Source organism: Pelobates fuscus, chromosome 13 (genome assembly GCF_036172605.1).
Source record: "Pelobates fuscus isolate aPelFus1 chromosome 13, aPelFus1.pri, whole genome shotgun sequence".
In the NCBI taxonomy this organism is placed as follows: domain Eukaryota; kingdom Metazoa; phylum Chordata; class Amphibia; order Anura; family Pelobatidae; genus Pelobates; species Pelobates fuscus.
The window spans coordinates 4,388,512-4,401,704 of NC_086329.1; the positions used below are offsets into that span (position 1 = coordinate 4,388,512).

General features: G+C 44.3%; 1 protein-coding gene across 1 annotated transcript in view; it reads right to left on the reverse strand.

Annotated features, from left to right (window-relative positions):
- YLPM1 (YLP motif containing 1) overlaps window positions 1-13,193 on the reverse strand; it is a 41,704-nt gene that overhangs the window by 5,253 nt on the left and 23,258 nt on the right. Inside the window, exons 13-19 of the mRNA XM_063439996.1 lie at window positions 12,612-12,674; window positions 11,473-11,592; window positions 11,221-11,397; window positions 11,058-11,141; window positions 10,890-10,973; window positions 10,486-10,566; window positions 7,102-7,153 (exon numbers count right to left, since the gene is read on the reverse strand). Coding sequence (XP_063296066.1) covers window positions 7,102-7,153; window positions 10,486-10,566; window positions 10,890-10,973; window positions 11,058-11,141; window positions 11,221-11,397; window positions 11,473-11,592; window positions 12,612-12,674 — 661 coding nt within the window. The remainder of the gene's footprint in view (window positions 1-7,101; window positions 7,154-10,485; window positions 10,567-10,889; window positions 10,974-11,057; window positions 11,142-11,220; window positions 11,398-11,472; window positions 11,593-12,611; window positions 12,675-13,193) is intronic.

Sequence of the window (13,193 nt, forward strand, 5' to 3'; positions counted from 1 at the left end):
AACATGACAGGCAACATAACTACTAAAGCGCCTGATTCTCTCCACCCCCGGATTGGTCCCCGTTTGCCCATTATCTTAAGGCCACCAGGGGCCTCTCCAGGCAGCTAAGCCCAGTAGTGCACAGCTTCTCATTGGCTGAGATCAGCTGACAAGCTCAGCCAATAATCTGTCCCTGCATATTGCTCAGCTCAGGTGAGCAAATACAGAAACTTTTAACTGAGCTTCCTGCTTCACAGAGCCAGGTAGTCGCACATGGCAGACCCAGGTAACTGAATACCCTTAAATTGGTACTCCTGCCACGGCAACTGAACACCCTATATTGGTACTCCTGCCACGGTAACTGAACACCCTATAGTGGTACTCCTGCCACGGTAACTGAACACCCTATAGTGGTACTCCTGCCACGGTAACTGAACACCCTATAGTGGTACTCCTGCCACGCTAGCCGTAAACACCCTATATTGGTACTCCCTCCACAGTAACTGAACACCCTATAGTGGTACTCCTGCCACGCTAGCCTATTTGTGTGAAGGGTTATTGTAGGTGACTAGTCAAAGGGTCACAGACACTTTTCCGTCTAATTTTTACCAAATCTTTGGAGTAATTAAATCTAGCTTTTTTTTTAGGAGTTCTCATTTAATCGTACCATTTTTGAATATACACCATATTTCAGTGATTTAAGGAATTTACCAATTTTTCCGCCATTTTTTTTTTTAACAATAAAGTGTTTGACGTATTTCTTTTCCCCACTACTCTAAAATCTAGTAAAACTGTCAGAATTTGAAGAAATTAAGAAAAAAAATCTTTTAAAAATACAATCAAAATAAGTGATTATAAAAATAATATCCCCAATGTGTGATTAAAGAGGAGTGTTGATGGGTGAATGCATGGTGTATGTATGTATATTGCAGAGGTTTTGTATGTTGAGAGTTGGGGTATGATATGTAACTTAATTTGAGCTCTGTGTTCAGTGTCTGCATATTAGTAGAACTTCAATAATTACACACAAGAAAAAACATTTCAGAAACAGTTACAAAGAAAAGTCCGTTTAAAATAAATAGCATTTTAAATCGAGCTAATGGCAGCTGTTGTATATGTAGTACAAATTGTAATGATTTGGCAGACAATGTACAAAGTGCTACAGCTTTATAAACACCACAAATTGTCACATTGCAAGACGATCAATGCTGTACATGGACATTGATATAAAGAATATAGAAATAGAATGGTGAGGCTATAGCTGCCCATTTAATCTGTTGCTGGAGAATCACAATATCTACTTTGCAAAAGGAGTCTAACAATTAGCTAAATGGATTTCAATATTACACAGATATATATATAGATATACACACAGTAATTCACTAAAACCAGTTAAGTGTTGTCATTATGCAGCCTCATCATAATTTCAAATAGGAGAACTAAATTCATATGACAATAAAACAAAATTACAGAAAATTTCAAATCATATCAATATTTTTATCTGAGATTATTTTTGAATAAGAAAATATTGCCTCTGTTGAGCATGCAACACTTGCTTACTGCAGATATCCTATGACAGCAGACACTGAGCTCTTATTACAGTATAACACTCCATATAACAGTTAGTTCATGCTTGGTTTGCCAGTGTCAGGAATCACTTGGGCTCACACATTTCGTTCAGGCTGCAAGTATAGAATACTGAGGTTTGCAAGTCTCAGCCTTTTATATAGATATGTAATGTTTTCATTCTGTTTACACTAAGCTCAATGCATTAGAAGTAACTATTCACTAAATGCGGAACACCAGTGGCAACTCTGGGCTCACTAGTAGCAAACGCCCGGTGCCATACCGGGCTCACTAGTGGCAAACGTCCGGTGCCAGTGGCAAACGTCTGCTGCCATACCGGGCTCACTAGTGGCAAACGTCCGCTGCCATACCGGGCTCACTAGTGGCAAACGTCCGCTGCCATACCAGGCTCACTAGTGGCAAACGTCCGGTGCCAGTGGCAAACGTCTGCTGCCATACCGGGCTCACTAGTGGCAAACGTCCGCTGCCATACCGTGCTCACTAGTGGCAAACGTCCGCTGCCATACCGTGCTCACTAGTGGCAAACGTCCGCTGCCATACCGTGCTCACTAGTGGCAAACGTCCGCTGCCATACCGTGCTCACTAGTGGCAAACGTCCGCTGCCATACCGTGCTCACTAATAAAAGTCCGGTGCCACACCGCGCTTACTAATAAAAGTCCGGTGCCACACCGCGCTCACTAATAAACGTCCGCTGCCATACCGCGCTCACTAATAAACGTCCGGTGCCATACCGCGCTCACTAATAAACGTCCGGTGCCATACCGCGCTCACTAATAAACGTCCGGTGCCATACCGCGCTCACTAATAAACGTCCTGTGCCATACCGTGCTCACTAATTAAGGTCCGGTGCCATACCGTGCTCACTAATAAACGTCCGGTGCCATACCGTGCTCACTAATAAACGTCCGGTGCCATACCGTGCTCACTAATAAAGGTCCGGTGCCATACCGTGCTCACTAATAAACGTCCGGTGCCATACCGTGCTCACTAATAAACGTCCGGTGCCATACCGTGCTCACTAATAAACGTCCTGTGCCATACCGCGCTCACTAATAAACGTCCTGTGCCATACCGTGCTCACTAATAAAGGTCCGGTGCCATACCGTGCTCACTAATAAACGTCCGGTGCCATACCGTGCTCACTAATAAACGTCCGGTGCCATACCGTGCTCACTAATAAACGTCCGGTGCCATACCGTGCTCACTAATAAACGTCCGGTGCCATACCGTGCTCACTAATAAACGTCCGCTGGCATACCGTGCTCACTAATAAACATCCAGTGCTCACTAATAAACGTCAAGTGCCATACTGTGCTCACTAATAAACGTCCGGTGCCATACCGTGCTCACTAATAAACATCCAGTGCTCAGTGAATATTCGCTCAAGGATTGCTCTTGGGGCACCACGAGCTTGTCTGTCATTTTGTCATTGCACAACAAAAATAAAGAATGTAAAAAAAAAAAAAAAAAAACCATCCAGTGCTCACTAATAAACGTCAAGTGCCATACTGTGCTCACTAACATCCAGTGCCATACTGTGCTCACTAATAAACACCCAGTGCTCACTAATAAACGTCCAGTGCCATACCGTGCTCACTAATAAACGTCCGGTGGCATACCGTGCTCACTAATAAACGTCCAGTGCCATACCGTGCTCACTAATAAACGTCCAGTGCCATACCGTGCTCACTAATAAACGTCCAGTGCCATACAGTGCTCACTAATAAACATCCAGTGCCATACCGTGCTCACTAACTACGGATGTAATATTACATAGCATGACCTCGCTGCATGGTGTCTAATGAGGCTCTCCTACCACACAGCACGGTGCCCAGTGAAGCTCACCTACCACGCCGCACGGTGACCAGTGAAGCTCACCTACCACGCCGCACGGTGACCAGTGATGCTCACCTACCACGCCGCACGGTGACCAGTGATGCTCACCTACCACGCCGCACGGTGACCAGTGATGCTCACCTACCACGCCGCACGGTGACCAGTGATGCTCACCTACCACGCCGCACGGTGACCAGTGATGCTCACCTACCACACAGCACGGTGACCAGTGATGCTCACCTACCACACAGCACGGTGACCAGTGATGCTCACCTACCACGCTGCACGGTGCCCAGTGAAGCTCACCTACCACACCGCACGGTGCCCAGTGAAGCCTCACCTACCACACTGCACAGTGTCAATCTCATCTGCTAACAGCACGGGTCACACAAGCAATGAAAGACAGGTAAAAATTTAAAACCACATTTTAAAATAGTTTAAAAATGCCAAGGTAAATGCATAGCAAAAATAAAAAAATAAAAATTTTACATCCATATATTAAAAATAAATTGATGGCTAAACATACCAAATGTCAATTATTGTTAAAATTTGATAAAGCATTAATGATCAATATAACAATCAATAGTATCATTAAGGAAAGTTCTGGTGTCAATAATATAAAGCAGGGATAGGCAACCTTTGGTAATTCAGATGTAGAAGGACTACATCTCCCATAATGCTCTTACAGCCATTATACTGGCAAAGCATCAAGGGAGATGTAGTCCAAAACATCTGGAGTATCGAAGGTCGTCTCCATTGATAAAGAGATTAACTAGTCCCTCCCAGCGCCGCCATAGAGAATAACTAGTCCCTCCCAGCGCCGCCATAGAGAATAACTAGTCCCTCCCAGCGCCGCCATAGAGAATAACTAGTCCCTCCCAGCGCCGCCATAGAGAATAACTAATCCCTCCCAGCGCCGCCATAGAGAATAACTAGTCCCTCCCAGCGCCGCTAGGGAGAATAACTAGTCGCTCCCAGCGCCGCCAGGGAGAATAACTAGTCGCTCCCAGCGCCGCCAGGGAGAATAACTAGTCCCTCCCAGCGCCGCCAGGGAGAATAACTAGTCCCTCCCAGCGCCGCCAGGGAGAATAACTAGTCGCTCCCAGTGCTGCCATAGGGAATAACTAGTCGCTCCCAGCGCCGCCAGGGAGAATAACTAGTCGCTCCCAGCGCCGCCATAGGGAATAACTAGTCCCTCCCAGCACCGCCAGGGAGAATAACTAGTCGCTCCCAGTGCTGTCATAGGGAATAACTAGTCGCTCCCAGCGCCCCCATTGGGAATAACTAATCCCTCCCAGCGCCGCCAGGGAGAATAACTAGTCGCTCCCAGCGCCGCCAGGGAGAATAACTAGTCGCTCCCAGCGCCGCCAGGGAGAATAACTAGTCCCTCCCAGCACCGCCAGGGAGAATAACTAGTCGCTCCCAGCGCTGCCATAGGGAATAACTAGTCCCTCCCAGCGCCGCCAGGGAGAATAACTAGTCCCTCCCAGCGCCGCAAGAGAGAATAACTAATCCCTCCCAGCGCTGCCAGGGAGAATAACGAGTCCCTCCCAGCGCCGCCATAGATAATAACTAGTCCCTCCCAGCGCCGCCATAGATAATAACTAGTCCCTCCCAGCGCCGCCATAGATAATAACTAGTCCCTCCCAGCGCCACCATAGATAATAACTAGTCCCTCCCAGCGCCGCCATAGATAATAACTAGTCTCAACCAGCACCGCCAGGGAGAATACCGAGTCCCTCCCAGCGCCGCCAGGGATAATAACTAGTCCCTCCCAGCGCCGCCATAGATAATAACTAGTCCCTCCCAGCGCCGCCATAGATAATAACTAGTCTCTACCAGCGCCGCCAGGGATAATAACGAGTCCCTCCCAGCGCCGCCAGGGATAATAACTAGACTCTCCCAGCACCGCCATAGGGAATAACTAGTTGCTCCCAGCGCCGCCATAGGGAATAACTAGTCGCTCTCAGCGCAGCCATAGGGAATAACTAGTCGCTCCCAGCGCAGCCATAGGGAATAACTAGTCGCTCCCAGCCCTAGCATTGAGAATAAAATGCACCAATAATGGGAATGGCAAGTAATAAATTCACTGATTCTGTTTTGAACATACTGAATCCCATAAAAACAGCAGAATACAAACACGAAGTGTGAATATTGCCAACAGTCAATTAGGAAACAAAGTATTGAACAGCCATTAAAATCCCACTGCCCTTACACATTCCCCGAGGTCTAATCTCTAATTTATATTGCAGTTTATTGATAAGCCTTCAATGTGGAACAGTGTCAAAAGTCTTACTGAAATCTAGGTAAGCAATGTCTACTGCACCACCCTGATCTATATTAGTTACCCAATCAAAAAAATCAGATTAGGATTAGTCAAACTGTTATAGCCTGCTGTAGTGGTTATAGTGCCAAAAAATTACCTGGCACAGCCCCAGTGTAATTGGTCAAGTGGTTTTAGCGTAGCATCAGCTGTGCAGAAGATGCAGACAGACATCCATCTTCTCATAAAAAGACTATGTGGCCCAGGCGCCATGGGAACAACCGTTCTAAAAAACAGGTTGACAAATTACACTGGGATGATGGCAGGGCAAAATCAATTGAAGTGGTTACTTGGAGTGTTCCTTGCAAGGGACACTATGGGCACTCAGAGCACTACATCTTCCTTTAATTCTACAATGTAGAATATTCCCACTCTGTAGAAGCAGGGGAGTTTTAATTGCAGGGCTAAACACACCTGCCGAGAGAGCTGTAACAGACTCCGACATGGTCATTTAATAAAAAATTCTCACATAAAGAGCCTTTAACTGGACGAGCGAGGTGTCTTGTTGCTCATGCACATCTTGTCCCCAATGCTTGCGGGAGGAGTAAGCTTTATTAAACTGCACCTTTTCACTAGAGGGTTGACGACGGTCACAGTAATCAAATAGAATGTATAGCTTCCCCCATCCATATATTTTTTATAGCGCACTCTAAGGTTTCTCTGGGCAAAGTAAAGAGGTAAAATCAGGCTTAAACAGAGATTAAACTCAGCTCTATGAGACTACTAGCACTGACATTTTTTCTTCTTCTTAAGAATCTAAGCTATGGAAAATGAAACCCAGCCAGAAAGAAAAAATGAAGCATAATGTGTAACACTGAATGAATAGCAGATAGCACATGTTGTACAGTATATAAATTAACATTCAATAAAAAAATAAATGTAGATGGTCTCCACCACATACTCTCCACCAAGTTTGGTGACTGATCTCAAAGTCAAAGGAGAACCGTATGAGGTGGAGAGAAGGAAGAGTCCCTACAACACTGACAAACAAAACATAAAAAAAAAAAAACATGTATTTGAAGTGTTTTCTTTCAGTTTTGAGTTGCCAGTTAGAAGAGTGAACCACAATACAGACTAGAGATTTATCTACTAACATTTTGTTTGAGATAAGATTCTATACACACAGACTATAGCCATTTTACAAATTATAAACACAGCCGAGAATGCAGCATTTAGTATAGGAGTCTGTTTCCATCCGTATAGATTAATAGAGTGTTGCGCAGGTATTACAAATAAAATACAGGTAATTTTACGGTATAATATATCAGTACGCAGCACACATTAGTAAATACTGGAACACATCACACTGTGTTATAACCTGACACACACAGCACTGCAGATGGAATATCATGATTCCAGATAAAATGACACTTACCCAGTTTTGCCTCCGATGTATCCATTTCCCATTTGCTTTTCGGAAGATATCCCTAAATCACAGAGAGAAGCTGGAAGGGTTAGCGAGAAGAATGCATAGAATACATTTTACTTAACAAGTCAGGGAAGGCCGCTGCAGTTGGTCTTACAAATACACAGAAAGATCCGGGATATAGTGACTTGAAGCTAATGTAACATCTGGAAAGAAGCTGCAGAATGGAGAGACGCATGAAAAGGGAACTAATGGCCACTAAACACAGCCAGGACACTGCATGGAAGCAGAATAATGGATGCAGGAAAAACTCACAGGTGATTAAAAAGTGCACAATGGGATCAGATGAGAAAACCTTTTGTACAAAACAGTCCTGAATTGCAGGGTTTACGAGTAGAAGCTCCTGATTAGTGGATTGCGTCCCTCGATAAAAAGTAGAGGCGGCGAGGAGGCACACCCCAGGTAGGAAGTTAAACCCGGGAGCAGCAGGGTGCGACTACAATGATGCCACCAGTACCCACTACAGTTCACTTTGAAATTGTTATCCTCTCTTGCCATGCCCCCCTCCTATAGGATTTAGCTTCCTCCATGTCTGTATAGCTTTCTACGCTATACCACTGCAGCACTAGCAAACCTCTAGATCCTCATTACTGTCATTTACAGTAATATGCTCGCTCTGCTACTATTTGTTTTAACTTCGCACTATCAACAACTGGCCTTTAGAATGCACAATAACCCAGAACTTTCAGAAATCCTGCTTCAGCACAGGTGAGGTAATTAATGGTAGCTATTGTCTGCATTCTTTGACGAGCACAGAAGGAAACCGATCCCTAATACCACTCACTCAGAGCAGAGGTCTTTCAGTGTTGCCCAAAAAGCTAGATTGAAACTTTATGGGGACCATCTTTAGTTTTTTTTCTCCCAGCAATTTGTTTAACTAACTCTTGAAGTATGTGACAATAGCAACAATTCCGCAGCAAGTTTTCAATTCAGGAAAACACGTGCAGGTCAAAAGCTGCAAATGCAAAATAAAATGGACATTCCTGACCAGTGATCATATATAAGGACACTCCAGGCACCAACACAACTTTAAAGCATGTGATTTGTTTTTTCCCCTCCAACAATTAAAATGCTTTTAAGGGTAAAAAAAAGAAGACTTATCAGAGTAAACACACATCCCAGACACTGACAGCATTGTCCGAGCTGAACAATAGGAAACCAAGAAGCCTGCATTAGGAGTAAACATCCAGACAATGTACCTGTTATTAATTCTCATCAGCTAGTACCTCTACTTCATTGATTTGGTTGCTGCTACAAAGTAGCACTGGCTAAGGATTCAACTTTAAACTGAAGCATAACATATCTATTGCTACAACTCTACTCTTAAGATTAAACTCCATGGGGGAGGGGTGGCAATAAAGCTGTCACATTGAAATGTATGTTTCCAGTCCATTAACTGGAACAGTTTGTCTCAGACGCCGTTTTGTTACAATATTCAAAGCTAATTCAATCCCCACATTGCTAGATATCTTACAACAGTGGATTATTTTAATGTCTTTCGGTCATTGTATTAGCAATATTTAGTAAATTGAACGTATATTTTTGATTCTTGTATTTTGCCATACAGCACGGTTTTGAATTAATTTGATACAAAGTTTTCTTACATAAGCAACATTTACCATTCTATTCTTTTTTGTGCCCTCCATATTTACACATTTGATGCTATTTATGAGAGGAGGCATTGCATGTGGCATTTGTACTGCTTTAATTTTTCTCCCTCCCATTAAATTCTTTACTGGCGACAATTTGGTTGTGGATTAAACCCATAAAGTGTATATTACAAGTGAGCAGAGAAAAGTATCCACATGGCTAAACATTACCAGCATCTGCATGGAACAAAAGGGTAAGAGGGCGTCCCAGGGTTATATAACAGGAACAAAACACTCAAAATACCCTTTATCTGCTTTTTCTTCAAAGGTCTACACAATGCCAGCATAAGCTATGGCAAGAAGACTCCCACAGTCAGAAAGACAAACAAAGTAACCATGGGATTACATTTTTTTTTATCTACAGAGTTAATAGTTGGCTGCTGTGTTCACTTGTAAAATAAAGTGAAGCAGTTTAATACAACTGACAGACAGTTAATGTATCATAAGTCTATTGAGTGTCTGGATGGCATCTAGTAATGCAGGCTGCTTTGCGTATAATATGACTGTCTACTGACACTAAAGCTCACGCAGTGCTGGCACTAGCTGGGCTGTGTTACATTCAAAAATACTTCTTTTTCTAAAATAATAGGCACGACTATAGAGGCAAACTTGTGTTTTCCAATTGTAAATAAGGATTAACCTATCAAACACATTTAAAGGATCACTATAGGATCAGGAACACATGTATTCCTGACCCTAAAGTGATAAACCCACCATCTAGCCCCCCTGGGCCCCTCATGCCTCCATAAATATAGTAAAAATCTTGAAGCTCTAACTCTGCATGCTGTTAGACTCAGAAAAACAAGCAGTCTTCTGACATCACCAGGAGTGGTAGCCTGATCCAATCACAGTGCTTCCCCATAGGATTGGCTGAGACTGACAAGGAGGCAGATCAGGGGCAGAGCCAGCATGATTCAAACACAGCCCTGGCCAATCAGCATCTCCTCATACAGATGAATTGAATCAATGAATCTCTATGAGGAAAGTTCAGTGTCTGCATGCAGAGGGAGGAGACACTGAATGTTTGGATGCATTTTAGGCAGCCATGACCCAGGAAGGATCTCTAGCAGCCATCTGAGGAGTGGCCACTGAAGTTATCACTAGGCTGTAATGTAAACACTGCATTTCTCTGCATTTTCTCTGTTTACAGCAATAAGCCTGAAGGTAATGATTCTACTCACCAGAACAAATACAATAAGCTGTAGTTGTTCTGGTGACTATAGTGTCCCTTTAAGCTGGGTTTGTGCCTGGAATGTGTCTTTAAGAGGCGAATAGAGGTCTCTACTTTCAGTTCTTTACACAAATACAATCATAACATGTGAACGAGTTTTTGCATGGAGGTGAAAGGACTTTAGATGAAAGTCATTTGAAAAAAACTATTAAAAGAAGTATAAAACATGACACAGATGGATCTAGAACAGTGATGGCTAACCTTGACAACATAAATAGTTTCTGGACTACATTTCCCATGATGCTCAGCTAGCTTTTAGAGTATAAAAGCTAGCTGAGCATCATGGGAAATGTAGTCCAAAAATTTATGGTGTCAAGGTTAGCCATTACTGATCTAGAACATGGTAAAAATATTTAGTGTGTGCCGATAAAAGATTTCAAGATGGCACCCGTTTACACCAACCACAAGTTCCAACCCTAAACCCGTTAAGAGTCAGGTAGCAGGCTCTCCTACCCGGTCGCTATCCTCTTCCTCTGACTTCTCCTTCACTTCCTTCAGGGGCTCTGCGTTTGGCTCAGAATCCTCCATTTCAACCTAAAAAGAAAACAGCATTTATACACAACACAGTTTACCCAGAGAGTCACCAAACATCATGGAATTCTCCAGTGCCCAGCTGTAAAGGTAATGTACCCACTGACTGACATATCTAATGCCCATCAATACAGGGAATAGATCTGCAATGACACAAGTTTCCCATATGGTAGTATCCACTAGAAACAAACTGCAATTAGTAGTTTAAAAAAAAAAATAATAAAAATAATTGATATTTTTAACCAAGTAGCTGTGGTGAATAAAAGGTGAACTTCAAGTAAATGAGTAAGAAAGCTTACAATGCAATCATTACATTTAACACTTACTTCTTCAATGGCTGCATCTTGAAGCAAAGAACGAATGTCCAAACGGATCATGTGACGAGGTGCAAATTCCCAATTATCTGCCATCTAATGGGGGAAGGGGGGAGCAGAAGTGATTAGCTGAAAATTCAAACTGTCTTGGAAGTATCAATGTTCAGCTGCCGCACTTACCTTGTTGATTTCTTTAAGTTTACGTCCATGGACGTTTCGCTTAGTGCAGATCTGATTGTCAGCGCTAATCTCAGCCAGATACACCTACAAAAACGACAAAATAGAGAATCTGCACAAAATCCTGATGGTTACTAGATTAAAGGAAATTAGGGGAAGAGCTCACCTCAAATCCTTTTGTTTTGGCTGCACTCCAGAACTGCTCAAAGTGACGCACCCGGTCATTAACGCTGTCCAGGATAATGAATGGAAAGAAGCCGTCATCCAGGGTTTTCTTGAAAGTTTTCAGCATGCTGTTACGATAGGTGTCTTCCATTTCTGCCTCGTATTCGTACTCCATAACCTAATCAAACATTATATGAGTCACTCCACACATTTTAGGAGCCACACCACCCACACTCACTATGGGGCTACATACTTTCTTTTTGATTCTTTTGCCAGTATCAGGATCTTTCTCAACTTTCTCCACCTCTGTGATAAAATAGTCATCAAGGCTCAGAACTCGAGGAGCTGCACCACCACATTCCACTTCTTTATCCTAATGGAAATGCATAACGAGATTGGTAAGTGGGTAGTATAAAGCCTTATACAAATAGCACACGCTCAAAACACTTACACTTTGAGACGCAGGGTGGCATTCAATGTGAAGGGTGTGAACAGGAGAGCAGTTGGCACACACAAAGTAGGGACTGGAGAGAGCAGGGGGCACGCAAAGGGTAGGGCCTGGAGAAAGCAGGGGGCACGCAAAGGGTAGGGCCTGGAGAAAGCAGGGGGCACGCACAGGGTAGGGCCTGGAGAAAGCAGGGGGCACGCACAGGGTAGGGCCTGGAGAAAGCAGGGGGCACGCACAGGGTAGGGCCTGGAGAAAGCAGGGGGCACGCACAGGGTAGGGCCTGGAGAAAGCAGGGGGCACGCACAGGGTAGGGCCTGGAGAAAGCAGGGGGCACGCACAGGGTAGGGCCTGGAGAAAGCAGTGGGCACACAAAGGGTAGGGGACTGGATAAAGTAGGGGGCACACACAGAGTAGGGACTGGAGAAAGCAGTGGGCACACACAGGGTAGAGACTGGAGAAAGCAGGGGGCACACAGGGTAGGGACTGGAGAAAGCAGGGGGCACACAGGGTAGGGACTGGAGAAAGCAGTGGGCACACACAGGGTAGAGACTGGAGAAAGCAGGGGGCACACAGGGTAGGGACTGGAGAAAGCAGGGGGCACACAGGGTAGGGACTGGAGAAAGCAGGGGGCACACAGAGTAGGGACTGGAGAAAGCAGTGGGCACACACAGGGTAGAGACTGGAGAAAGCAGGGGGCACACAGGGTAGGGACTGGAGAAAGCAGGGGGCACACAGGGTAGGGACTGTAGAGAGCAGGGGGCGCACACAGCGTAGGGGACAGGACAAAGCAGGAGCACTCACAATGTAAGGACGAGAGACAGCAGGGAGCACACAGGGTAGGGAATTGACAGAGCAGGGAGCTCTCCACAGAGTGTGGCAGGCAGAAGCACAATGGACTGAACAGGACACAGCACACTCATAGAAGAGAATGAGGGTACACTCACCCTGATGAGCTTTGCCACATGGGTTTTGCCACTGCCAGGCAGCCCTCTCATGATCACCACAATCTAGAGGAAAATAAAATTAGCTTAATCTGGGAAGCAGATTCAGAAGCAGCATGATAAAACCTGACCAGCACAAATTATATTTATATATGTTGACAAAAATAGAAGACCGATTGTTCTGTGCTGTGGTTGGATAGATAGATAGAGAGAGAGAGAGAGAGAGAGAAACACACATTCTGGCAGGATAGCCAGGCTCTTGACAATAAACTTCAAATGCAAGTGTCAGAATAAAATAGTATTGCGGTTTATTTGCACTTTCCTCAAGATATGCAATGATGTGCTTCACAGAAATAAATAATCCAGTTCCCAGTTTTAAACAGTTTAAACATGCAGGCTTTTACACAGAACATTCTTTCCTTAGAGTCTCAAGCTTAACTGCCTCCTCTCTCTCTGATGCCTTCAGAGGCTGACCTTTTTAAACACTAGTGCAGGTTAATTACATTCACCTAAAAAGGCTGACAAGAAACTATTAACCCTATCATGCTGGGAATAGAGCGTGCTCCAACCTGTTACTCACAGAAA